Genomic DNA, 25,315 nt, shown 5'->3' on the forward strand with positions numbered 1-25,315 from the left:
TCCAGCACACCGGTTCAAAACCCTGGACTTGCCTGGTCAAGGCACATATGGAAGTTGATGCTTCCTGCTCCTCCCCCCTTCATTCTCTCTCCTCTCTAAAATAAATAAAAATATCTAGAAAAAAATAAAAAAACAACAACAACAACAATGTCCAGCACAGTCAGAGATAATTAGGCCACAAAGAAACAAGATTCCAAGAGTGAGTACTAATACACAGGAAAATAGAAAAATGGCCCACAGGTTTAAATGAGATGGGACACATGATACTGCTTTCTAAAGCTGTAATAAAATATAGTAAGGTTGAACAATAGAAAATTTCAAAGCCAAAACTGTATTGTACATGTTTTGCGATGTAATTCACTAAGAGGATTTCTGTATTTAATAGAGAACTGGGCTTTTCCTTTCAGGTGGGATCAAGAATTAAATATATCTAAGTAACTCCTATATTTCTACAAGCTTTTATTAATGCCAAGTTTGGCTGTCCCCATCTGTGAGAGTAAGTTTTTAAATTTGATCTTGGCATCGACTCCAGTATTCCGTTCTTCCTTCTTCCCAGATAATAATAGTAGTATGAACAATAATAGATAGTTAACACTTAGAGCACTTGCCACGGGCCAAGCCCTGATCTGCCTGCTTTACATTGAACTCATTTGCCTTACATAGTGTATTAACTGATGTAAATCTCATCGTAACTCTATGAGGTTGGTACAGTTACTTTCCCCCACTTGGCAGATGATAAAAACATTGCGTATATTACAACTCGCCCAATAGCACACAGCCAGCAGACGGCGGAGCCCAGATTCAACCCAGTCTGGCTCCCTGTCATCCGCTGCCTCCTTGATCCTAATAAATATATATATTATGGGTAAGTCTAAGCTATTTTGAACGTTGGTCATTTCAGGCATGTGTATATATATTCGTACATGTACCTCTTCTGGTTCACTCAGGACTGTAGGCTCTCTGAAGGGAGAGAAGATAGCCTCTTTCCTCTGTAGCTCAGTGTCGAGTTCACTTTCCATGTGGAGGACTCTAAGCCACCATGGCTGGCAGGTTGGCAGAGCCTTCGGGATGCTTCTGTCTGGGCCACAGATTCAGCCTGTATTCTCAGGCCCTCTGTTTGCTCTCTTTCAGAAAGTCCGACTGTCATGCTGTCTGCCGGCAGCTTCTCCTCCCCCTACGAACACCTCAGCCAACCAGAGACGAAGCGCATGGTAGAGCACTACACAGCCTATCTCAGTGACAACACCCGCCTTATTGCTAACCCGGGGCTCAAGGTGAGTGCCGGCTGGGGGCCCCACTTCTGGTGTACCCCTCCACAGGCCTGGGAAGGCGTGCTGGCTGTGAACTTCAGAACTGGGAAGCCCAGCTCTGGATCTGTGCCTCTCAGCTGAGGAGCCACAAGGACAGGGAGCTTGACCCTGGGGATAGTGGTTGGTAGTGACCCCCCCTGATGGATTAAGAAGCCCTATGAGCCAGACGGAGAATCCCTTTCAGGCCTTAGATGCACTAGGGGTTTTCTAGATGGGGGGTGTGACTTAGAGACACTGAGACTTTCCCAGACCCATTATCCCTGGGAAAGGGTAGTAAAGAACCCCTACTGTCTGTGGAGATAAATATGATTAAGGAGCAGAGATTTAGCTGGGCTGTGTGTGTGTGTGTGTGTGTGTGTGTGTGTGTAATGCTTCACTATAGGATCTTTCCTCTTAAATGGTGAAAGCCTCACTAGGATGAACAATGGAGTAAATCACACATTCTCCCATCCACTGACTATCTTTCAGTAAGCTTTTGTTTTCACCAAGTCCGATTGCACCCATCTGCTGTGGAAAGATTTTTGAGAAGTAACCAGGCTTGGCTTTTCTGTGAGAGAGCTTTGGGAAGCCCTGCCAGCAGTCTCCTCTCCTTTCATGTGAGTCTTAAAGGATCCCTGCTATGTCTTCCTTTGTTTCCCAGTTCTCTGTCAGAAATGAAGTAATGGCTACCAGCCACGTCACAGATGAATGGATGACACAAATGGAAATGAGTAGCCTGAACACTTACATTGTCCGCCGTTACATAGCAACACCCAATGGCGTCCTCAGAATTTATCCTGGTTCCCTCATGGACAAAGCATTTGATCCCACTAGGAGACAATGGTGAGTTTTAGGGGCTTCCATTATTAAAGGTTTCCCCCAGATCCTGGAGAGACATAAGTACTTACTAGGAAGCAGATTCAGGTGGTCACAGTAAAGAGACGTTCATGGCAGTGAAAACATGTTTTTGAATAGTTTTGTTTTACTATATTAACAACAGCTTTGTGGGTTTCCTCTTTGTTCAGTGTTTTTATCTCTGTTGAAACTTTTGAGACCTAAATGCTTGTCCATTTCAATTCTTAGTGGTTTGCTTGATTCCCTACCTTGTGTGCAGTGTGTATACTTGCTGTCACTGCACAAGATTGTGGTATCAAATTACAGCTCCATATATGACCTATGAAAAATGAACGTGTATAAATTCAAATTTTTTTCTACTTCTGGGCTCTTTTTACCCTGATTTTCAAAAAAAAAACAAAAAACAAAACAAAACACTAGTCAAGTGGTATAGCAGGAGAACAACCTGGGCATAAAAACAAGATTTCTAGGCTTGTGCTGCTTGGTAAGTGAGTCACTAATGAGTCATCTATTGCTTCTACTGCCTGTTCCCCATCCCTTACCAAGCCAGGATGCATTTTTATGTGCCGGGTTGTATTTGTTTCTACTTCTTTCATTTCTTTTTATGTTAGCCTCTAAGAAATCTATACTATAGATGTTATGGAAAGTTCAGATATATCCTGAGTTCAGTATCATCTTTAAAGGAGAATTTTAGGTCTTCTTGACCTCTTGTGTTGATGCTGCAGTCCAACTTAATAGATACAAACCCTTTTGAATCAATTGCCTATTTCATAATACTGTATAGGCACTATGTATAATAAATATTTTTGGCCTTTAAAAAAATTTTTCAGTTTGCATTCAGTGTTATTTTGTATTAGTTTCAGGTGCACAGCGTAGTGTTTAGACAGTCATGTACTTTACAAAGTGCTTCCTGAGATCTCCAATACCCACCTGGCACCATACATAGTTATTATACTGTCATTGACTGTGTCTGCCGTGCTGTACCTCACATCCCATGACTGTTCTGTAACCACCAATTTGTACTTCTCGATCCCTTTGCTGTTTTCACCAAGTCCCCCATAAATACTTTTTAAGTTACAAACTCACTTTTCTTTGAAATGTACAGAGTTGTTTAGACCCTGAAATGACACAACTTTCTTTGGTCTGCATTAGGTATCTCCATGCAGTAGCTAATCCAGGGTTGATTTCTTTGACTGGCCCTTACTTAGATGTTGGAGGAGCTGGCTATGTGGTGACCATCAGTCATACAATTCATTCATCCAGGTAATATTTAATTAATGTTTAGTCACTTCTTGAACACAGCAAGGGTATTTTGAAAATTTGAATAGATTAATGAGGAAAGCATGACCTTCGAAGTGAGGCAGGCTGAGGCTGGAGTACTTTCTTTCGCCTTGTTGTCTTGGATCCCTGGTGTTTCCTCCCGCTGTCTGTGAAATGGGGAGAACACTGCCTCACAAGGTTATCGTGGCTGAGTCGTGAAAAGCTTTTAGCCCTGTTTTTAGCAGCCATGATGCGGTATATGAAGAAGAGAAAGATGATGTTAAATTCAATAGAGCAGTTTTCAGAAATGCTGATCTTAAACCAGTGAAAGACTTAGCAATAGGAGCCTGGTAGTTATCATTACTAGAGAGTGTTTTCCATAGGAAAGGAGCATTTTTAGTGAGGGAGAAAAGTATAAAGATAACAAATTTATTACCTCTTATATTGGTGTCTCTTTAGAATTATATAGGTGTTTGTTTTTTATAATTTGTTCTCAAACAGCCTCCTGAAAAATAAAAAGGCATTTTGAAAATTGATTTTCCAGGAATGCTATAAAATGTCAGTTTCACTATAAAAATATTTAGAGTGCTTTGTTTCCTGCTTTTGAAGTTTCAGTATTTAAGCTACAAATGTCAGTGCATTGTTGAGTGGAGAGGCAAGTCGAACACATTGAACACATTTTAATCCCTTCATTATACAAATAGCTGTTTTTCCCTAGCAACCAAGGAAGACCATATTTTGACTGGTAGCTGTAACGATGCCTTAAAATTTATGGGAGACAGAATTTCTTGCTTCACTTTATGCTTTTCACTGGTGCTCATTATATATCAAGTGATTGACATCCAGTAGAATTCTTCTAACACAGGTTCATTGGGAGTAAGAATTAGGAAGCAGTACTGAGTGGAATTTCAATCATGACCTATGTCTCCCCAGAAAGCAGGACCCTGCCGCCAGACAAGTGTTGATTCCTTTGCAGGGCACTGTATCTGTTTGACTCTGTCAGCTGCTCCCAGAATATAATATTTCACATATAAACAGGAAAAACACTCACTACAGATTTTTTTTCTCGATGTTTTCATTAACAGACCATCTGCCAGGCATATGCCTACTATTGTCTGAATAGCAAGACTTGTCATCCCTCCTATGCTAATCAGTTTGAGGAAAAGTAAACAAAGGTGATTTCTTTGGGGGGACAGCAGTCACCTTGGTCTTTGACAACAGAGTGGGCTTTTAGAGAAATTGGGAGGCAAGTTGAAAACAACGACCAACCGTGTGGTTCTTACTCAGACTCTGGCGTTGCACCAGGCTTCTCCTACCTGGTCACTCATTATCCGGATCCACTGGCAGAGAGAGTGGGGTTGTCACAGTGGGGTGCAGATGTTTTATGCTCATGTACATATTACATATACATGTTGTTGTTGGTATTTGAGTGGGTAGAAGAATTTCCATTGAATTTATTTATAAATATTTCATTGTCCAAATAAAGCATGAGAGAAATATGATGGGTTTCAAGTTAGATATACCTGGGTCCAATTCCCTTATTTGGTTAGTTTTTATAGTGTGTTTAACCTATACAAGTAAAGGTATCTAAGTTTAACAAGAGGTAAATGGCCATTTAAATCCTGGAATTTGTCCACCAGTCATTCAATGAGAGTGTATTCCAGAAATAAGTACCTGTTCTTGCCTTGATCAAGGTGCATGCTTATGGACTTGATAATTGGAACATCTCCCTCAGCTGAGCATGCTTTTATTGTATTTGAAGCCATGTATTTTTCATTCTGCACAGTTTAGAATGCAAGTCAACCACCACTTCTTGTTCTCAACCAAAGCCTCTATAGCTTTAACCGTTTGAGTAGTGAGTTTTATTCATGCTCTTCATGCTCGCTGACCTCCGGGAGTGAGATTTTTATTCAAAAAAATAAAATTAGTTCCAGATATAGTTTTTTTAACTTAAAATAAAAATTTTTGTTACGATTCTTCTCTGGATGATCAGGAGGCATGAGGACATACATGAACATTCGTACTATTCGAAGGGTTAATGGATATAATGGTAGTTGGGCTCTCTGCAAAGGTAATTTTTTCAAATAATTACTAGTGCTTTTGGCCTCGTATGTCAACCTGAGAACCTAACCTCCTCCTAAGATGTGCTTCTACTCTGAAGAAGTAGATTTGCCACTTACTCTTTGTGTAACTATTATATAAGCAAGCTGCTTTTGGCCTTGGTTTCCTCGCGTATGAAAGATGGCTTCTAGGGCCTATTTCAAATGATTATTTAATGGTTACATTAAATAGTATATGTGAAGCTCAAGCTCTTAGAACAGTGCCTGGCTTATGGTAAGAGCTCAATACATGTTAAATACTGCTTATTATGTGCCGTGACCTCTCTGAGCCTCATATGCACAACAGAGATCATAATGCCCATGTTGAATGACACGAGAATAGGAGACAATGTGTGTAAAATGCTTAGCACTACACTTGATAGTATCAAATCCCAAATAAATGGCAGTTATTTTTATTATTGTTCAATTCATGCTTCATATTTCTGGCATTTTAATATATCAGAGAGGAGAACTTAAGCTAATATTCTGCTTATCAGGAGGCAGTCTCATTCACCATTAGTTTATAGAAGTGATATGGCTGATAGCTTGGGGAGGAGCTTCTCGGGCTCAATGCTCACTTATCAGTGACTCAGAGTAAAGGTGCCGTGACTCGTACACAGGCATGATTAGTGGCCTCGTACAGTGTGCATTCTTTGGAGAATGATAATGCTGATAAAGATGATGAAGTGAACTCAGTGATTAACGGACTGATCAGATGAGTTTTTGGCAGAGAAAAATCGCATAGACAGCATGATCTTAGAAATGTAGCCTTGGCTTGATTTTTCCATGGTAATCTTTTTGAGTTGCTATGGTAACTGGACATTTTTGAAATGTAGATAAAATATGAATGTGAGGCTTCCTTGGGCAATATGCATGCTTTTATTTCAGCATGTTGACCATATTGGAGCAGATGACAGTCAGAAAGGGGGATTTATTTTAGACGCTAAATTAACTTATATTAAAAAAAAAACCCAAGGCAGCTGAATTGTTGTAGAAAGTGCCAGATTTGTTTACTGGACTCTACACCATAAATAAAAGGTGATCAGTCTTGTTTAAGTCTTTTGACCATTCTAAACTTAATTTTTCATTTATTAAATACAAACTATAATTTCTTTCTGGCATCTTTGCAGGAAATTAAATAGATCACATAAAATTGCCTGGAAATTCTTAAGGTGCAGTACAGATCTCAGGAGACAGTGTGACCTAAGTTTGGAGCATTGTATACTTCGGAGTTGAAGACACTGCGTTTAGTTTAAATTCCTGCTTCCACTAGTTATTCACTGGGTGACGTTGGCCAAATACTTAATCTTCCCAAGCTTCAGTTTTCTAGAAATGGTAATGCCTCATAAGGTTTCTGTGAAGAAATAAATTGAAATGATATATTCAGATGCCAATCAGAGTGCCTATAAATTATGAATATTCAGTAAATGGGAGCTGTTAACTATTATACAATGACTATTGTTTAGACTCATCACTCTTTCCTGGACAACCAAAAGAGGCTTAAACTTCTTTTGACTGATATTTCAGCAAAACATTTGCTATGAAGCACAAATCCCATGGAAGGTAATTAAACCTTGAATTCCTTCCATGGTGGAATTTAAGTTACTTCAGAAACAGTGGGGCCCATATTGACGCAATAGCCTCTCAAAGATAATCCCACACATGGTCTTCCCCCATCCCATGCCAAACACAGTTGTTGTTTTTTTGTTTGTTTGTTTTTGTATTTTTCCGAAGCTGGAAACGGGGAGAGACAGTCAGACAGACTCCCGCATGTGCCCGACCGGGATCCACCCGGCACTCCCACCAGGGGCGATGCTCTGCCCCTCCGGGGCTTCGCTCTGCCGCGACCAGAGCCACTCCAGCACCTGGGGCAGAGGCCAAGGAGCCATCCCCAGCGCCCGGTCCATCTTTGCTCCAGTGGAGCCTCAGTTGCAGGAGGGGAAGAGAGAGACAGAGAGGAAGGAGAGGGGGAGGGGTGAAGAAGCAGATGGGCGCTTCTCCTGTGTGCCCTGGCCGGAAATCGAACCCGGGACTTCTGCAGGCCAGGCCGACACTCTACCACTGAGCCAACCGGCCAGGGCCACCAAACACAGTTTTGACAGCAAAGCTCCAATAGAAATTTCATTATGGGTTGTGGTCCCTTTATCTAGTGCTTATTTTTTTGAGGGGGAAGGAGGTAAATGGGGCTGGGTTTTGGGGTGATTTAAGTTAATATCAATGTTGATAGTAACCAGAAGTGGGCAGTTGTCTACATAGAAAAGCTGATTTCACTCCCAAGTTCTGATTTTCAAAAAGAGAATTTTACTTTGGGAAGTTCTTTCTGAACTTTCTAATTAATATTCTAAGGTTTTTGTCACTAACCATGACATTTCAGTTGGATGGATGAAGATAATTATGGGCTTTTTGAATGTGCCATGTTGGGTAAACCTTAAAAATTCCCAGCCCCAAAAGTGGCTAAGTAACCAAGCCATTTCAACTGCTCGTGCACAGCGGTTAAAAAGAGCCTAGACTCTGCCCTTACCGGTGGTGGCACAGTGGATAGAGCTTCAGCCTGGGGCACTGAGGTCCCAGGTTCATAACCCTGAAGTTGCCACTTGAGTGCAGGGCTGGTGGCTTGAGCCCAGAGTTGCTGATTTGAGCAAGGGGTCACTGGCTTGGCTGGAGTCCCTCGGTCAAGGCACGTATGAGAAGCAGTCAATGAACAGTTAAAGTGCTGCAACTACAGGTTGATGCAATGCTTATCACTCTCCCTTCCTGTCTCTCTTGCTTAAAAAAAGAAACAAGGACCTAGGTTCCAAGTGAGAAGTCAGTGCTTCTGAGATATCTAGCAGTTTCTCTGAAAGAATAATAACTTCACTCTGCCTAGGACTGAACTTTAAGCCCTGTTTAGTTTTCTTTCAGATAACTTTTCCTAAAACGTCTTATTAGTTGCTTTTGATATTATTGGCAGCTTGCTAAGCACTGTAAAAACACCATTTCCTTTCATCCCAGTAACAGCTTTATGAAGCAGACACTATTCTTACCCTCATTTTCAGATGAGAAAACTGAGATTTGAAAATGTTAAGTGTTAACCCAGGAGCCACATTCGTAGAAATAAACAGGGCCAGGCTTTGCTCCCAGATCTGCTTCATTCCAGAGCTTGAAAAGTCAGTACCATGTTGTGCTGCCCAACTTGATCTTCCTTGGCGCTGCTGTTTTTAAGAGTAGCGTTAGAGTGGTGAAAGGACTGGCCTATCAGCCAGGAGAGTCTTGTTCTAAAAAATGAGCGGTATTTTGGGTGGAGTATTATAGAGAGAAAACTAGACATTGTTTTTACTGGGGGTTTTCTGTGGCCTAACACTATAGTCAGTTAACCTTTGTGAGATCCCGGTTTCCCTACCTACAAAATGAAGGAAATAATTAAGGGATTCACTCAGGTACCTTATCTAAAGGTTCCTTGTTGTGAGGATGGCATGCATTCAACCTCCCACCCGATGCCTTGCATCCCACCCCTACATCCTTGCGGAAGGGTAATCCGACCATTGTTTGAGCATCTATAGTCAGGACTACCCTTATTCCACAGCTGTCCATTACTTGGACTGGTCTTTTTTTTTTTTTAGAAAGTTTTACCTTTAGTCTTAAATGTTTTTCTCATCATATCCCCACGTTATGCTAGCTCAGTCATTTAGTTGATCATTTTTATAGGGGTACAAAGGACAGAGGAACAGTAGACATGTACTTCTGGTACCATACAGTGTCCTGTGATTGACCCTTTTATTTTTTGTTTTGTTTAGAAAATTAACATGGTGAAATCGATCAATGATAGTACGTAGGTTTCAGGTAAACATTTCTATAGCATCTGAACTGCTGATTATGTTGTATACACATCACCAACTCGTTCCCCAGGTAACCACTTCACTTTTATCTATGTCCATGAGTCTCAGTTTTATATCCCACCTACGTGTGAAATCATACAGTTCATAGCTTCCTCTGATTGACTTATTTTGCTCAGTATAATGTTGTCAAGGTTCATCCCTGTCATAAATGTTACTATCATCGTTTCTAATGGCTGAGTAGCATTCCATTGTACATATGCACTACATATTTTTTATCCAATCCTCTATCGAGGGACTCTTTGGTTATTTCCATGTGTTGGCCACTGTGAATAATGCTACAATGAACATGGGGGTGCATGTGTCTTTATGTAACAATTTTTTCGAGTTTTGAGGGTAGATACCCAGTAGAGGGATTGCTGGGTCATGTGGTCGTTCTATTCTTAATTTTCTGAGGAACCACCATACTTTCTTCTATAATGGTTATACTAATTTACATTCCCACCAGTAGTGAATGAGGGTTTCTTTTTCTCCAAAGCCTCTCCAACTTGTTATTATCACCTGTCTTGTTGATAATAGCCAAACTAACAGGTGTGAGGTGGTATCTCATTTGTAGTTTTGATTTGCATTTCTCGAATAGCTAGCAACGATGAGCATCTTTTCATTTTTCTGTTGGCCATTTGTATGTATTCTTGGGAGAAATATCTGTTCAGGTCCTCTCCCCATTTTTAATTGGATTATTTACTTATTTGTTACTGCGCTCTTTGAGTTCTTTACATATTTTGGCTATTGACCCCTTATCGGAGCTGTTTGCAAATATCATCTCCCATTTAGTTGGCTGCCTATTTGTTTTGTTGTCAGTTTCTTTTGCTTTTTAGTTTGATCTCATCCCATTTATTTATTTTTGTCTTTACTTTGTCTTTGGGATCAAATTCATAAATTGTTCTCTATGGCTAAGGTCCCTGAGCTTAGTACCTATGTTTTCTTCTATGTAATTTGTTGTTTCAGCTCTTATATTTAGGTCTTTGATCCATTTTCAATTAATTTTTGTGCAGGGAGACAAACTAGAGTCCAGTTTCATTCTTTTGCATGTGGCTTTCCAATTTTCCCAGAACCATTTATTGAAGAGGCTTTCTTTTCTCCATTGTATGTTTTTGGCTCCTTGTTGAAGTTGATTTGACCATATATGTGTGGTTTTATTTCTGGGCTCTCGATTCTGTTCCATTGGTCTGTATGTTTTGCTGCCAATACCATGCTGTTTTTTGATTATCGTGGCTCTGTAACTATAATTTGAAGTCAGGTAGTGTGATACCTCTGGCTTCATTCTTTTTCCTCAGGATTGCTTTGGCTATTCGGCATTTTTGGTGGTTGTTGTTTTACGAGAAAGAGAGAGGGGAGAGACAAACAGGTAGGGTGAGAGATGAGAAGCATCAATTCTTTGTTGCAGCACCTTAATTGTTCATTGATTGCTTTCTTTTATGTGCCTTGACCAAGGGGCTACAGTAAAGTGAGTAACCCCTTGCTCAAGCCAGTGATCTTGGGCTTCAAGCCAGCAACCTTTGGACTCAAGCCAGCAACAGTGGGGTCACGTCTATGAAGCCATGCTCAGGCCAGCAACCCCATGCTCAAGCTGGTGAGCCTATGTGCTCACGCCGGCAACCTCAGGTTATGAACTTGAGTCCTCTTGAGTCCCTGGCCAATGCTCTATCCTCTGGGCCACTGCCTGGTCAGGCTAATTTATGGTTTCATATAAATCTGGTAATTTTTTGTTCTATTTCTTTTTAAAATGACATTGGGATTTTGATGGAGATTGCATTAAATTTGTATATTGCTTCAGTAATATGGCCATTTTAACTATGTTGATTCTTCCAATCCATGAACATGGAATATTTTTCCATTTCATTGTGTCTTTTTCTATTTCTTTCAGTAATGTTTTATAGATATCAACATATAGGTCCTTCACATCCTTTGTTAAGTTTATTCCTAGGTATTTTGTTGTTGCAATTGTAAAAGGAATTGTTATTTTGAGTTCATTTTCTAATGTTTCATCATTGACATATAGAAAAGCAGTAGAGTTTTGTATATTGATTTTGTATCCTTTGACATTACTGCATTGGTTTATTGTTTCTAATAGGTTTTGGTGGAGTCTTTGGGGTTTTCTATATACAGGGTTATGTCATCTGCAAAAAAGTGATACCTTTACTTCTTCTTTCCCGAAATGGATGTGTTTTATTTCTTTCTCTTGCCTGATCGCTCTTGCTAAAACTTCCAACTATGTCGAATAAAAGTGGAGAAAGTGAGCAGCCGTCTTGTTCCTGATTTTAGAGGAAAAGCCTTCATTTTTTCACCATTTAGTATGATGTTAGCTGATGGTTTGTCTTACATGGCCTTTATTATGTTGAGATACATTCCTTTTATTCTGATTTTATTAAATGTTTTAAACATAAAGGGATATTGAATCTTATCGAATGCCTTTTCTGATTCTATTGATAGGATCATATGATTTTTGTTCTTTGTCTTGTTGATGTGGTATATTACATTGATCGATTTTCATATCTTGAACCATCCTTGTATTCATGAAATGAATCCCACTTGATCGGGATATATTATTTTTTAAAGTATTGTTGTATTCTATTTGCTAGTATTTTGTTTAGGATTTTTGCATCTGTATTTATTAGAGATACTGGTCTGTAGTTCTTTATTTTTGTGTTGTCCTTTCCAGATTTTGGTATGAGGGTTATGTCGGCCTCATAAAATGTGTTGGGGAGAGTATTACTTCTTCTATATTTTGGAAGACTTTGAGAAGGATAGATCCCAATCTTCTTAGATTTCTAGTTCAGTCGAATTCACTAGTGTAGCTTTCTGGTTCTGGACATTTTTGTTTTGGGGGATGTTTTTCATAGTTGTCTCTTATTTCCTCTCTGTTTATACGTCTATTTAGGTTTTCCACTTCTTCATGACTCAGTCTAGGAAGATTGTATAGTCTTGGAATTTATCCATTTCCTCTAGGTAGTTGAATTTGGTGGCATATAATCTTTCATAGTATTTTACTATGATCTTTGTATGTCTATGATGTCTGTGGTAATTGCTCCTCTTTCATTTCGGATTTTGTTTATCTGAATCCTTCCTCTTCTTTCCTTAGTGAGTCTAGTGAGTGATTTGTTGATTTTATTGATCTTTCAAAGAACCAGCTCTTTGTTGTATTAATTTTTCCTGTTGTTTTTTTCCCCTCTATTTTATTACTATTTGCTTTTTTCTACTGGTTTTGGGTTGCCTTCGTTTTTCTTTTTCTAGTTACTTAAAGTGTGATGTTAGGTTATTTACTTGGGATCTCTCTTGTTTCTTGATATAAGCCTTTAATGATATGAACTTAGCTCTTAATTACTGCTTTTGCTGCATCCCAGAAATTTTGATATGTTGTGTCATCATTTTCATTTGTCTGTATATACCTTTCGATCTCTGCTTTTATTTCTTCTTTAACACAGTCAGTTTTAGAAGTATGCTGTTTAATTTCCACAATTTTGTCGGTTTCTGTACTTCTTTTTGTCAGTTGAATTTTAACCTTAAAGTCTTATGGTCAGAAAATACACTTGTTATAATTTCAGTCTTTCTGAATTTGTTGTTGTTACTTTTGTGGCCCAACATATGGTATATCCTTGAGAATGTTCCATGTACACTAGAGAAGAATGTACAGTGTGTCCATAAAGCCACGGTGCACTTTTGACCCATCACAGGAAAGCAACAAAAGACGATAGAAAAGTGAAATCTGCACCAAATAAAAGGAAAACTCTCCCAGTTTCATACCTATTCAGTGCAGTTCAATGTGGACTCACGCACAGATTTTTTTTTTTTCATGCACAGATTTTTTAGGGCTCCTTAGGTAGCTATCCCATATAGCCTCTACAGACTTGTCACTGACTGATGGCCTACCAGAACGGGGTTTCTCCACCAAACTGCCGGTTTCCTTCAACTGCTTATCCCACCGAGTAATGTTATTCCTATGTGGTGGTGCTTCGTTATAAAAGCGCCGATATTCACGTTGCACTTTGGTCACGGATTCGAATTTAGCAAGCCGCAGAACACAATGAACTTTCCTCTGTACCATCCACATCTCCACTGGCATGGCCATGGGCTGCTCCACTGTACACAGTGGTACGTCATCATCTGCGCATGCGCACATGCTGTCACATCATCCTACAGAAACTGGGAGGGTTTTCCTTTTATTTGGTGCAGATTTCACATTTCTATTGTCTTTTGTTGCTTTCCTGTGACCGGTCAAAAGTGCACCATGACTTTACAGACACACTGTATATTCTGACGTTTTGGACTGAAATGCCCTATAAATGTCTATTATGTCCATTTGGCCCAGAGTATAGTTTAAGACCAATATTTCTTTATTGACTTTCTGTTTTGGATGATTTATCTAAAGCCGTCAGTGGTGTGTTAAAATCTTCAAGTTTGAATGTGTTTTTGCCTGCTTCTATTTTTAGATAAGTTAGTAGATATCTTATATATTTTGGTGTTCCATGGTTTGGTGCATATATATTAAAACGTGTTATGTCTTTTTGATACAATGTCCCCTTTATCATTATGAAATGTCCATCTTTATCTCTGGTTACGTTTGCTGTCTTGTAATCAGTATTGTTAGATATGAGTATGGCTACATTTGCTTTCCTTTGGATATTATTTGCTTGGAGAATCATTTTCCAACCTTTCATTTTGAATCTTGCAGCTTAGATGTGTCTCTTGAAGGCAGTATATGGTTGGGTTTTGCTTTTTGATCCAGTCTGCTACTCTGTGCCTCTTTACCAGTGAGTTTAGTCCATTAACATTTATGGTAATTATTGACACTTTAAGATGCCCTATGCCCATTTATGTTTTGTTTTCTGGTAGCTCTGTGTCTTGTTTGATTCTTCTTTTTTTTGTTTCTGTCAGTTCTTTCAATATGGTGGTATTTCATACTTTTTTTTCCCATTTCTTCTCTTTTTAAGCAGTGTGTTTCAGTGGTGGCTTTTTCTTGGCTAGTTACTATTAGGTTAAGAGATAAATATTTATATAATGAGTCCTTTGTCTTATGAGTGCTTCTGCACTCCATCCTCCTTTGCTACTCTACTGCAGATCTTTATCTTTTCTTCTTTTATGTTATTGTTGTCACAGGTTATCCTTGTTTTTTTGTGACCTTGTTGGAACTATAACTTGTAGTTTTGATCTGTGCTGTTATTTATATCTGGTCAAATAACCCCCTTGAGTATTTTCTGTAGTGGGGGTTTTCTGGTGATAAATTTCCTCAGCTTCAGTATGTCTGTAAAAATGTTTATTTTTCCTTCATAATTGAAGGAAAACATTGATGGATATAGTATTCTTCGCTAGTAATTCCTCTCTTTTAGTACTTTGTATGTTTGATTCCACTTTCTGGCTTGTAGAGTTTCTGCTGAGAAGTCTGATGATAACCTAATAGTCTTTTCTTTATATGTTATGTTCTTCTTTTCCCTAGCTGCCTTGAGGATTCTTTCTTTGTCACTGATTTTTGACAATTTTATTATGATGTGCCTTGGGTTGCAGTAAGTCAGCATTCTGTTTGCTTCTTAGATTCGAGGCTCTAACTCTTTCCATAAGCTTGGGAAATTCTCATCAATTATTTGTTCGAATAAGCTCTCCATTCCCTTCTCCCTCTCTTCTTCTAATATACCCATTATTCTTATATTGCTCTTTCTGATGGAGTCAGACAATTCTTGTAGAGCTATCTCAGTTTTTCTTTCATGAATCTCTTTCCTCTTCTCTCTGTAGCATCTCTACTTGCCTGTCTTCAATGTCACTGATTGTTTCCTCTATCTGGCTTGTTCTATTAGCTAAACTTGCTACCTCAGGCTTCAATTCATATATTGAGTTCTTCATCTTTCTTTTTAAAGTTTCAGTCTCCTTGGTGAGGTATTTGTTTTGTTCATTAATTTGTTTTCTAAGCTTATTAAGTTGCCTATCGGTGTCATCTCGCATCTCATTGAGTATTTTCAGAACTTTAATTTTGAATTCTCTATCACTTAACCCAAGGATTCCATGTGACTGAGATTTATTTTCTGGAGATATTTTGTTTTCTTTCTGAATTACTTCTCTGTCTTGTGTAACCATGGTATTCGCTTTCTTCTTCCTTGAGAAGAAGTGGTATTGAGAGTGGTATTGTTAAGAACTCTAACAACAGAAACAACTATAAAAATGAAAAATTAAAATAATGCAATGAAAAATATAAAAATGAACAAAAGCAAACAAAAAAATTGAAAAGAAGACACCACAAAAAATAAGACTAAAATGTATAAAATTTAAGGAAGATAGTATTCAAAAGATAGAGATGGGCCCTGGCCGGTTGGCTCAGTGGTAGAGCGTTGGCCTGGAATGCGGAAGTCCCGGGTTCGATTCCCGGCCAGGGCACACAGGAGAAGCGCCCGTCTGCTCCACCCCTCCCCCTCTCCTTCCTCTCTGTCTCTCTCTTCCCCTCCCGCAGCCAAGGCTCCATTGGAGCAAAGATGGCCCGGGCGCTGGGGATGGCTCCTTGGCCTCTGCCCCAGGCGCTAGAGTGGCTCTGGTCGCGACAGAGCGATGCCCCAGATGGGCAGAGCATCGCCCCCTGGTGGGCGTGCCGGGTGGATCCCAGTCGGGCGCATGCGGGAGTCTGTCTGACTGCCTCCCTGTTTCCAGCTTCAGGAAAAGGAAAAAAAAAAAAGAGATGAAAAGAATAAGAAAAATAAACAGGAAGTAGAAGGAAAAATAAATTTTGGTTTTGAGATGTTTCTTCCAGTAGGTGTCGCTGTATTACAACAACTTCTGGCTCTGTGAAGTTCCTGGGCTGTCCCCCGCTGAGATGTTGCTGTTACAATGATGCAGGCAGGGCCATAGTTGCATTGGTGGATGGGGGTGTGTTTTGAGGGCTTTATGGCTTCAGCTTTCTGGTTTTAGCAGTGGCAATCTCAGGCATTCGGATGCTCCTTCCCTAGTCTCTACAGACCTGGGGACCGGACATGGAGCACCTCTGTTCTTCAGGGGAGAGAGTGGCTCTGGAGAGTCAGCTGTGGGGTTTGTCTCCACCACTCTCCTTACCACGAGGCGAGGGAGGCGGGACCTGGGAGGCCTGGGACAGCACTTTAAGTTTCTCTGTCTCTGTCAAGTGCAGGCTGCAGGCAGATTCCAGGAACACTGTCCGTGACCCTGTGCTCTGTCGGCTTTGGTTTATGTCCCCTCTGCCCCTCTATCTCACAGCTCCTCCTAGCAGAAGGAGACCCAGTCACCCTGGGTTTCCCTCTCCATACCCTTCCTCCTGCCCATAGTCCAGTAGAAAAGAAAAAAGCCCAGTCACTCCAGGTTTGTCTCCTGTCCTCTCCAGTGTCCACCACGAGTGCGTTTTATCTCCTGCCCCCCTTTCACCCAGTCCCATCTTTAGTCCTTTTGGTGCGTGGATCTTTCAGGAGCACCTCCAAGCCCAGCTAGAGTTTCTTTGCTGCATTATAATTTTTTAATTTGTTGAAATTTCAAGGGAAGAGATCAGGAGTATCTCTAATGCTGCCATTACTCTTAACGTAATCTCCCTTAATTTGTGATTGACTCTTTAAATAAATATGCTGCTTCTTTTTTACCTCTCTTACATGAAGTACACAGATGTCTTCTGGGCATACTGTGGCTGTGATGGGCATTGACTTCACGCTTCGATACTTCTACAAGGTTCTGATGGACTTATTACCAGTTTGTAACCAAGATGGTGGCAACAAAATAAGGTAAGCCGTTCAGGGGCACCGTTTCCTTTCTAGCTGCAAAATACAAGGAAAATGACATTGGGTATCCCTTGTTGAATGGCAACCACATTGTCATTGTCATAGTTGGGACCAGAAATTAAATCTGTGGTCGAGGTATTTTAGGTTTTTTGTTTGTTTGTTTGTTTGTTTGTTTGTTTTCTAAGATACAGTACTTACCAGTTATGATTTAGACAAAGTGAGTTGGCTTATAACAAGGAGAAAAACTGTGGCACAGAATTCTCTGCCAGCTCCTGTTTCTTTCAAAGTCAGTCATTAGAGGTTTCCTATATTTTAGGTGCTAGAAAGACCAGAGGGTACTCTTGGGTAGTACTTTTGTTGTTAACTTAGTTATTAAATCAAAGTCTCTGTGAGATGTTTCAGATGCTTAGACTGCTCCTTTTACATTTCCCCAGAAAGAGGCTTATGGAACTAAAAAGTCTTTGCCGCCTGAATTTCAAGAGAACATGTCTGATCAAAGCAAGGGCATTCTTTGATTTAAGGCAGGCCATTTTTAAAAATAGCTTTCTTATTTCAATCTCTTGGCCCATGCTTCATATCACTGCTAAATTTCACATTGGTCCTTGATGGAGAAATAGAGGGTTTGTGGCGAATTGTTATGAAGAATGTGGAGTAAAACAGAGCAGAGTGTAGTCTTGATTAGAGCAGTTCTGGCTTTACTTATTTAGTATTTCCATCAGATATATTCTTATAAGTCAACTGAATGTCATATTTTATATATGTTTATCGAAAGAAGAAATTATATATGGTTTACTTTAAGTGTGGGCCTATAAATATTCAAGGCCACTCTTTTCAGAATCCTCTTCCTCAAAATAAAGAATAAACTTTTTTCTTATACATTCTTGCCAAAGATCTTCGAGTCCATCTTAGTTGGACTGGGTGGTCACATTCTATATGAGCTATGTATGTAGATGATTTCAGAGGCAGGTATAATTCTCTCCCCTGAAACTGTATACCAGATAATTCACCACCTCAAGAATAATGTATCTGTCTACCTGACTACCTGTCATTCTTTATTTTATCAATGAATATTTATTGAGAACCTGAGGTAAGTATACGGATACAATTTGTTCAGGCTCGCAAGTTAAAAGCTCTCTGAAAGCACAAAAAAGAGCTCAGATAACTTGAGGGTTGTCATTTGTCTTGGTTCAGGTGCTTCATAATGGAGGACAGGGGTTATCTGGTGGCACACCCAACCCTCATTGACCCCAAAGGACATGCACCTGTGGAACAACAGCACATAACCCACAAGGTATTTGTTGCAAAGCTGGTAGCTGAGTTTTCCCACAGCCTGCAGCTCACTAATTACATGGCATGTGTCTTCTGCTTGGACTTGTTAGGAGCCCCTGGTAGCAAATGATATCCTGAACCACCCCAACTTTGTAAAGAAAAACTTGTGCAACAGCTTCAGTGACAGAACAGTCCAGAGGTTTTATAAATTCAACACTAGCCTTGTGGTAAGTTGATTCCTTAATATTCTCCTATCCTTTCCCGTTACAGAATATAAAATAGAATAATGTTCCTGTCTGTTTTACTTTTGGCTCTTTCACTGAGTTAGAATGATAGAATGCTGGGTCAGTCCAGCTCCCTAGAATGACAGTTGTGGAATATAAAGCCCAGAGTAGAGAAGTGACTGTTTTAAGTTCTCACACTTGGTGTTTTGTGTTTTGTTTACTTAAAGACACCAAATGTTTGCTGTAGTCTGCTCCTCCTCTCTTGTATAAATATATGTGACAACATTTGCTTCTCTCTTCTTGTCTCCTGTATATGACTCAAGTCCCCTGAAATTCCTATGGCCAACTTAGGTCAGTTCTTGTTCATCCACCCTGTAAGATTGGAGTCCTCATGTACATCATGCAGAAGTGCTTTTTGCCTGATCAGGCCGTGGCGCAGTGGATAAAGAGTTGACTGGGATGCAGAGGACCCAGGTTTGAGACCCTGAGGTCACTGGCTTGAGTGTGGGATCATCAGGCTTGAGTGCAGGTTGCTGGCTTGACCCCAGATGTCACTGGCTTGAGCAAGGGGTCACTCGCTCTGAACTGGAGCCCCCCTGTTAAGGCACATATGAGAAAGCAATCGATGAACAACTAAGGTGCCACAACAAAGAATTGATGCTTCTCATCTCTCTCCCTTCCCTCTCTCTGACTCTGTCAAAAAAAAAAGAAAAAGAAAGAAAAAGATATGATGGGTTAAATGAAAATCCTATACTCAGTCTCATAAAAGCAATTGCAAAAACTGGGGAAATAGGAGAATTTTAAAAATGAATATATTACAAGGTAGTGTGATACAGAGTATAGAGATGTGTTGCAGAATTGGCACCTGAAACCTGTAGAAATATGTTAACCAGTGTCACCCCAATAAATTCAATTAAAAATTTAAAAAATACTGCAATAAATGATGACTATTGTCAATAATAAATACTATGCTTCTTAGAACAAAATATAATTTTGAAAGCAGTGTCTTTGCATAAGGATTTTAAATATCTTTGACCTCTAGCATATTGGTGGGATGTTTGCAGTTTGCCTTTATTCCAGAATAAACTCAAGCAAAGTTAAAAAAAAATAAAAAGATAGTGTGTTTAAAACAAGAAAATTCACTACTCTGGTCAGACCCTCTATCATTCTGAGGAGTACTCTTTTTAAAGGGGACAAACTTGAGTGTAATCAGAGGAAGGCTGCCAGGTAAGGTTGTCATGGAAGTCTAAATTACCCTGTGTATCTACTATCATTTGTACAGTGGTTTCCTGAGACAAAGTCAGGATACTCCAGAAATTTTTCACAAATGCAGATTTTGGTAAAATACAGGGATGGGCAAAATTAGGTTCCCAGTTGTTAGTATGGAAAATAATACAATAATTAATAAACAATGATACAAGAACAAACTCTGTGCTTCACATATATAAACCTGCTTTTGCCCACCTCTGTATGAATTAGAGTAACTCCTTAATGGCATACATTATTCCAAAATGGAATTGAAACATTTCTGAGTATTGAAGCTAACAGAATGTAAAGCCTATATCATTGTTTATATTGTAGAGGCGGGCATTCTCCAGGCAATAGAAATTCATCTGAGAATCTGAGAAGCCGTGATTCTCAGTCAGGCTTCTTCTCCTGTGCACATACAGAGGATTTGGGCATAGAAACAAGCATGCATTTAAATAACTGTCCCACTATATACGGCATACATGGAGAAAAACACTACCACACTCAATGTTAGAATGAGACCTTTGAATCTTTGATTTTCTAATATGGTGACAAGTTTGGCAATTCAAGAAACTAGCTGTCATATTTTCTTGTTATAGAATGAAGAAAAGTGTGCTCGCTTTGCGTTGATTGTCTAACCCTTTGAGTAGTGAGTTTTTTCACTGACCCCCGGGAGTGAGTTGTTTGTTTTTTTCTAAAAATGAAATTAGTTCCAGTTTTATTAACTTAAAATCATGTTTGTTTGATAACCAATATATGGACATAAGAAGAACATACATGTGCCTTATTTTAATGTTGCCTTACACATTTTTTAAGTAAAGCAATCATACTCTGGATGGTCAGGAGGCACGAGGTCATACATGAATGTTCGTACTACTCAAAGGGTTAAATATTCTGAAAGCAGGACACCAGCCTCTTGAAGAGGCTTTGGTTTTAAAATACTTTTATTACTCTAGGCCCTGGGAAGGTAGCTCATTTAGTTAAGAGTGTCTTCCTAGTATACCAACGTTACAGTTTTGATGTGGTCAGGGCACATCCAAGAACCAAGCGATGAATGCATAAATAAGTGGAACAGCAAATCAGAATTTCTGTCTCTCTCGATTTCCCTCCCCCTCTAAATAGAAATAAATAAATAATTTTATTATTCTAAAATAACATGTTTGTTTTCTAAGGGGGCCAAATGCATGTTTTCTGATTATTGAGGTTTGCCCTTGAATAAATTTCAGGATTATTCTTGACCAGAAAGTTGTCGTTCATTGCTTCTTGCATTTGTTTTCATTTTATAATATATTAGTGTGTTCAAAAGGAAAAAAAATCACAAAAAACAGCTATGAAAATTTAATGTTTATAAGCATAGATAAAATAAGTGATATATACACAGCTTACATGGGAATTATCTATAATGGGTTTCTAAATAATTTTTATTTTCCAATTTTTAACAATGACTATGTACGTACTACTTTTGTAGCCAGAGATAAAGCTTTATTGTAAGCTATTTTCAGCAGCTGGTTGAAGGGCAGTTTTTACCATGGTAGGGCTGCGTCTTTACATTGTTGTCTCACTTCTGACACCTCGGTTGTCCACAGGGAGACTTAACAAACCTTGTGCACGGCAGTCACTGTTCTAAATACAGACTGGCGAGGATCCCGGGAACCAATGCATTTGTCGGCATTGTCAATGAAACCTGCGACTCTCTTGCATTCTGTGCTTGTAGCATGGTGGACCGGCTCTGTCTCAACTGTCACCGGTAAAAACGCAGTGGGTCCTATTCTCTGTAATCATGCTGTTGAATATTTTAATGATGCCAGTCAATCTGAAGTGGCATCTGGAAAAGAAACAAAGTGCTGGGTATGTATTGGAGAAAAAAGTAGTCCTGGTTGCAGAAGCATTTAGAGCTGTGTTATTTGTACATCCTTCTCCAAAGAGCAGTGGGTGAGGCCAATTGTGTATTTAAACTTTGGGTCATATGTCCTTTACTATCCCTTTTAAATGTCTCCTTTAATTCAGGTTTTCTTGTTTTGCTTCCCCATGTTATGTGTTCAATATATGATATTTTATTGACCCTCTGCATAGTCACTTTCTTTATGCTTTTCAGAATGGAACAAAATGAATGTGAATGTCCCTGTGAGTGCCCTCTAGAGGTCAATGAGTGTACCGGCAACCTCACAAATGCAGAGAACCGGTAAAAAATATATATATGCACTGTATATATATTTAGAGTCTTGTTTATAGATTTGTTTCGGATTGAGGCATACGAAGGTGATTCATTCTACTGATATAACTGTTCAGTAAGCCAGATTTCAAGCTCCATAGTGCCTTAAAATGAAGTCTACTTCCAGGTTTAAATTTAAATGCTGTGAGAGAATTAACAGTATATGTGATATATACACAAAATATGAGACTGTTGCAGGCATGACTTGAATGCCTACCATGTGTTGGATATTTTATGCACATTAAGTCACTTGGTTTTCAAATTAACTGTGTGATAAATATGTAGGTATCTTTCATACACAAATGCTCAACCATAACATACATAGCATTATTTATATTAGTGGAAAAAAAATAAAGACCAATTTTAAAAATTCTGGTAAGACCCTTCACCCTTCTCTATAACTTAAAAAAAAGAATGTTGTATGCGTGCATATTGATACAGTTGACTCTAGAAGGAGACATGGGCAGTGACCACCCCACCCTGCACACACGCACAGTGGAAAATCTGTGTACAACTTTTGACTTCCCAGAAACTTAGCTGTTCCTTGATATATGTAGGGGATTGGTTCCAGGATCCCCCATGGGTTCCCAAATCCACAGATGCTCAAGTTCACTAGATAAAATGGCATAGAACAATACATAGAGTTAACCCCCTGCATCTGTGGACCCCCAAGCATGGATCAGAGACAAGACCAATATTTACTGGGGGGGGGGGGAATTGTCTATCAATGGACCTGTGTAGTTCAAACCTATGCTGTTCAACAGTCAACTGTATGTGTTTATTTAGGCATTGAAAAAAATGTCTGAAAGGACCTCCATTAAACTGTCAACCATGGCTACCTCTGAAAAGTAAGATTTAGAATGATGAGTGAGTGAGGAGAGGTAACATCTGCTTTTGATTATATGTATGCATTCTTATTTTGTTGAATATTTATGATTTTCTAATTTTTTTACATTATCTCTTTTGTGCATAAAGATGAACAAAGTGAAGTGAAGCTCAGGATAGTTAAGGGATTGGCTCAAGATTTTATGTAGCTAAAGTAGCAAAGCCAGCCTTCAAATCTAGATCTGTCTGACCCCGCAGGGGCCACGGACGTGATAAGCTTGGCATGTACATGGCCCTAACCTCCAGATTTGCTCCTGCATAGAAACCCGAGCTGCGAGGTCCATCAGGAGCCAGTGACATACACAGCTACCAACCCGGGCCTGCAAGATGCTCTTCACCAGTGCGTCAACAGCAGGTGCAGTCAGAGGATGGAAAGTGGGTAAGCGGAGCCCAGCACTTATTTTACATCAATGTGGTGGTTTGGGGAGCAGACCCTAGAAAGTTGAGTGACCAGCAGCCTGACTGAGCTTTTCCTGATGATATTTATCACTCCGCTTCTTGATGTTTTAAAAAGTAGTATTTATTTTTTCATACCCAAATGTGCAATCGATAAGCCTTTAATCTAACTTCAGGTTTCAGCTTGTCCAGTTTTCACTTGTAAACAGTGACATGGCATTTGTACTGTATGTTACAAACCAGTGGGAAAGTTATTCTTGAGACAGGATGTGAAAGTGAGTGAGTGAGGGTACGTGGCATGAAGAAGCAAGGGGCAGGAACCCATGGGCTTCAGAACCAGCAGCCAGCAGTCAAGGCTCTCATTGAAGCTTCTCAGTTTCCTTTCTTCAAAAGCACATACGCTTCCTGGTAGTTATGAGAACTGAACATTGTGTGTCCCCTGCTCCCCTCTGCTCCTCCATAGGGTGTTTGGGACTAGCCAGTATGGCAGTAGTGGCTGTGGTAACCTAAATGGTGGGGTGATTCATTTATTATATATATTGATACATAACTGCAGGTTACACTTGATGAAACACAGTTAGAGGGTAGAAAGGGCAGCCAATTCTACTTTTGATGTAAATTTTAGCAAAGGAATAGTACGGGCATCAGATAAATTGAGATGTTCTACAGTTACCCAAAGTCAGTTAAGTTTGAGAAACCCTGCATACATTCTCTTAGAGAGTTATAGTACATTTAACTCATTAAAAGCTCTAAGAAATTGACAGCAAGAAAATCTGTTCAACTTACCTAGTATTTCCCAAAATTATGTGGTCATATTTTTTCCTTCCTTTTTTATTTTTATTTTTTAGATAACCATACATTTGGGTGATATTAGGCCAAAGTCTAACAAATGTTGGGGCTGTTTGGTCTTTTAAGGTGATTTTGAATAATCCTGCACTCATCCATGCTATGTGGATTTCATGGTTTGATTCATGGAGAGCAGTTTTTATTTCTTTCATTTCCAAGTTGTTGAGGGACATAAAGCAGCCAGCCCCTGGCAGATTGTTGCTGTTCTCATTTTAAAAGGAAAGGAAACTGATGCCCAAGGAGTTACAGCAGTAGTCAGTAGTGGACCCCTGGAGGGCTGCCCGATGCCCACACCCACGTGCTCCCCCTGCCGGACACTGCTTTCCGGAACACTCAGCATCCTCTTTCTGGCAGGGACTGTTTTGGTGTGCTGGACTGTGAATGGTGCATGGTGGACAGCGACGGAAAGACTCACCTAGACAAATCCTACTGTGCACCCCAGAAAGAATGCTTCGGGGGGATTGTGGGAGCCAAAAGTCCCTACGTTGATGACATGGGAGCAATAGGTATGTTTGTTGGGAACCCATAACTGATTCTTGAATACACATTTTTCTGTCTACTTACTAGAACAGAAACCTTAAAATGATCCTCTATGTCCCTGGTTCCTTTGCCTATAGTTTTCAGTTACAAAACCAAGGCAGATAACTGCCTTCAAATCTAGGGCCACAGGTTCTGTGCAGAGCAAGTAGTCAGCTGTCCTGGAAATTTTGCAAGCCTGGAATTCATGCCCGTAAAGCTTGTTCTGAGAAATGGCAGGCCTGATTTCGGGATGGCTGGACCCTAGGGTTTGTTTGAATGTGAGTCGCAGCTATCAAAAGCTCAGTGCCCGTGACAGGCAGAGTGACCGATGCACATCTGTTTCCTGTGGCAGCTGTCCCTCACAACTTTTGCAAAGCTAGACATCTTGTGGCTACAAATCATCATTTAGGGCTTTGGGGTCAACAGAATCCATAAATACCTAGTGCAGCTGGAGTGGCTTAGGGTGGGGGACAGGGACACTGTAGGAAAGAAAGCCTCTGGGATCAGGCCTCATAATCTCAAAAATACCACCTGCTCTCTCACAGTGAGATTTTTCTCAGTGTCTTTCCGGAGTAAGCGCAGACTCCTGAAGCTTAGCTGGCAGGTGAGGCCAGTATCTCATACTTGAGTTAACGCCTCGATTA

At 39.8% G+C, this 25,315-nt stretch overlaps 1 protein-coding gene and 1 non-coding gene across 2 annotated transcripts in view; both read left to right on the forward strand.

The window, feature by feature from the left end:
• CACHD1 (cache domain containing 1) overlaps positions 1-25,315 on the forward strand; it is a 269,698-nt gene that overhangs the window by 230,938 nt on the left and 13,445 nt on the right. The window contains exons 14-23 of the mRNA XM_066376473.1: positions 1,132-1,274; positions 1,951-2,132; positions 3,297-3,407; positions 16,953-17,075; positions 18,264-18,363; positions 18,452-18,568; positions 21,400-21,560; positions 21,909-21,995; positions 23,173-23,289; positions 24,507-24,658. Of these exons, the coding sequence (XP_066232570.1) occupies positions 1,132-1,274; positions 1,951-2,132; positions 3,297-3,407; positions 16,953-17,075; positions 18,264-18,363; positions 18,452-18,568; positions 21,400-21,560; positions 21,909-21,995; positions 23,173-23,289; positions 24,507-24,658 (1,293 nt within the window). The remainder of the gene's footprint in view (positions 1-1,131; positions 1,275-1,950; positions 2,133-3,296; positions 3,408-16,952; positions 17,076-18,263; positions 18,364-18,451; positions 18,569-21,399; positions 21,561-21,908; positions 21,996-23,172; positions 23,290-24,506; positions 24,659-25,315) is intronic.
• TRNAS-GGA (transfer RNA serine (anticodon GGA)) lies at positions 15,663-15,738 on the forward strand. Its single transcript has one exon. It is a non-coding gene; the product is annotated as a tRNA-Ser (tRNA).

Source organism: Saccopteryx leptura, chromosome 3 (genome assembly GCF_036850995.1).
Source record: "Saccopteryx leptura isolate mSacLep1 chromosome 3, mSacLep1_pri_phased_curated, whole genome shotgun sequence".
In the NCBI taxonomy this organism is placed as follows: Eukaryota; Metazoa; Chordata; class Mammalia; order Chiroptera; family Emballonuridae; genus Saccopteryx; species Saccopteryx leptura.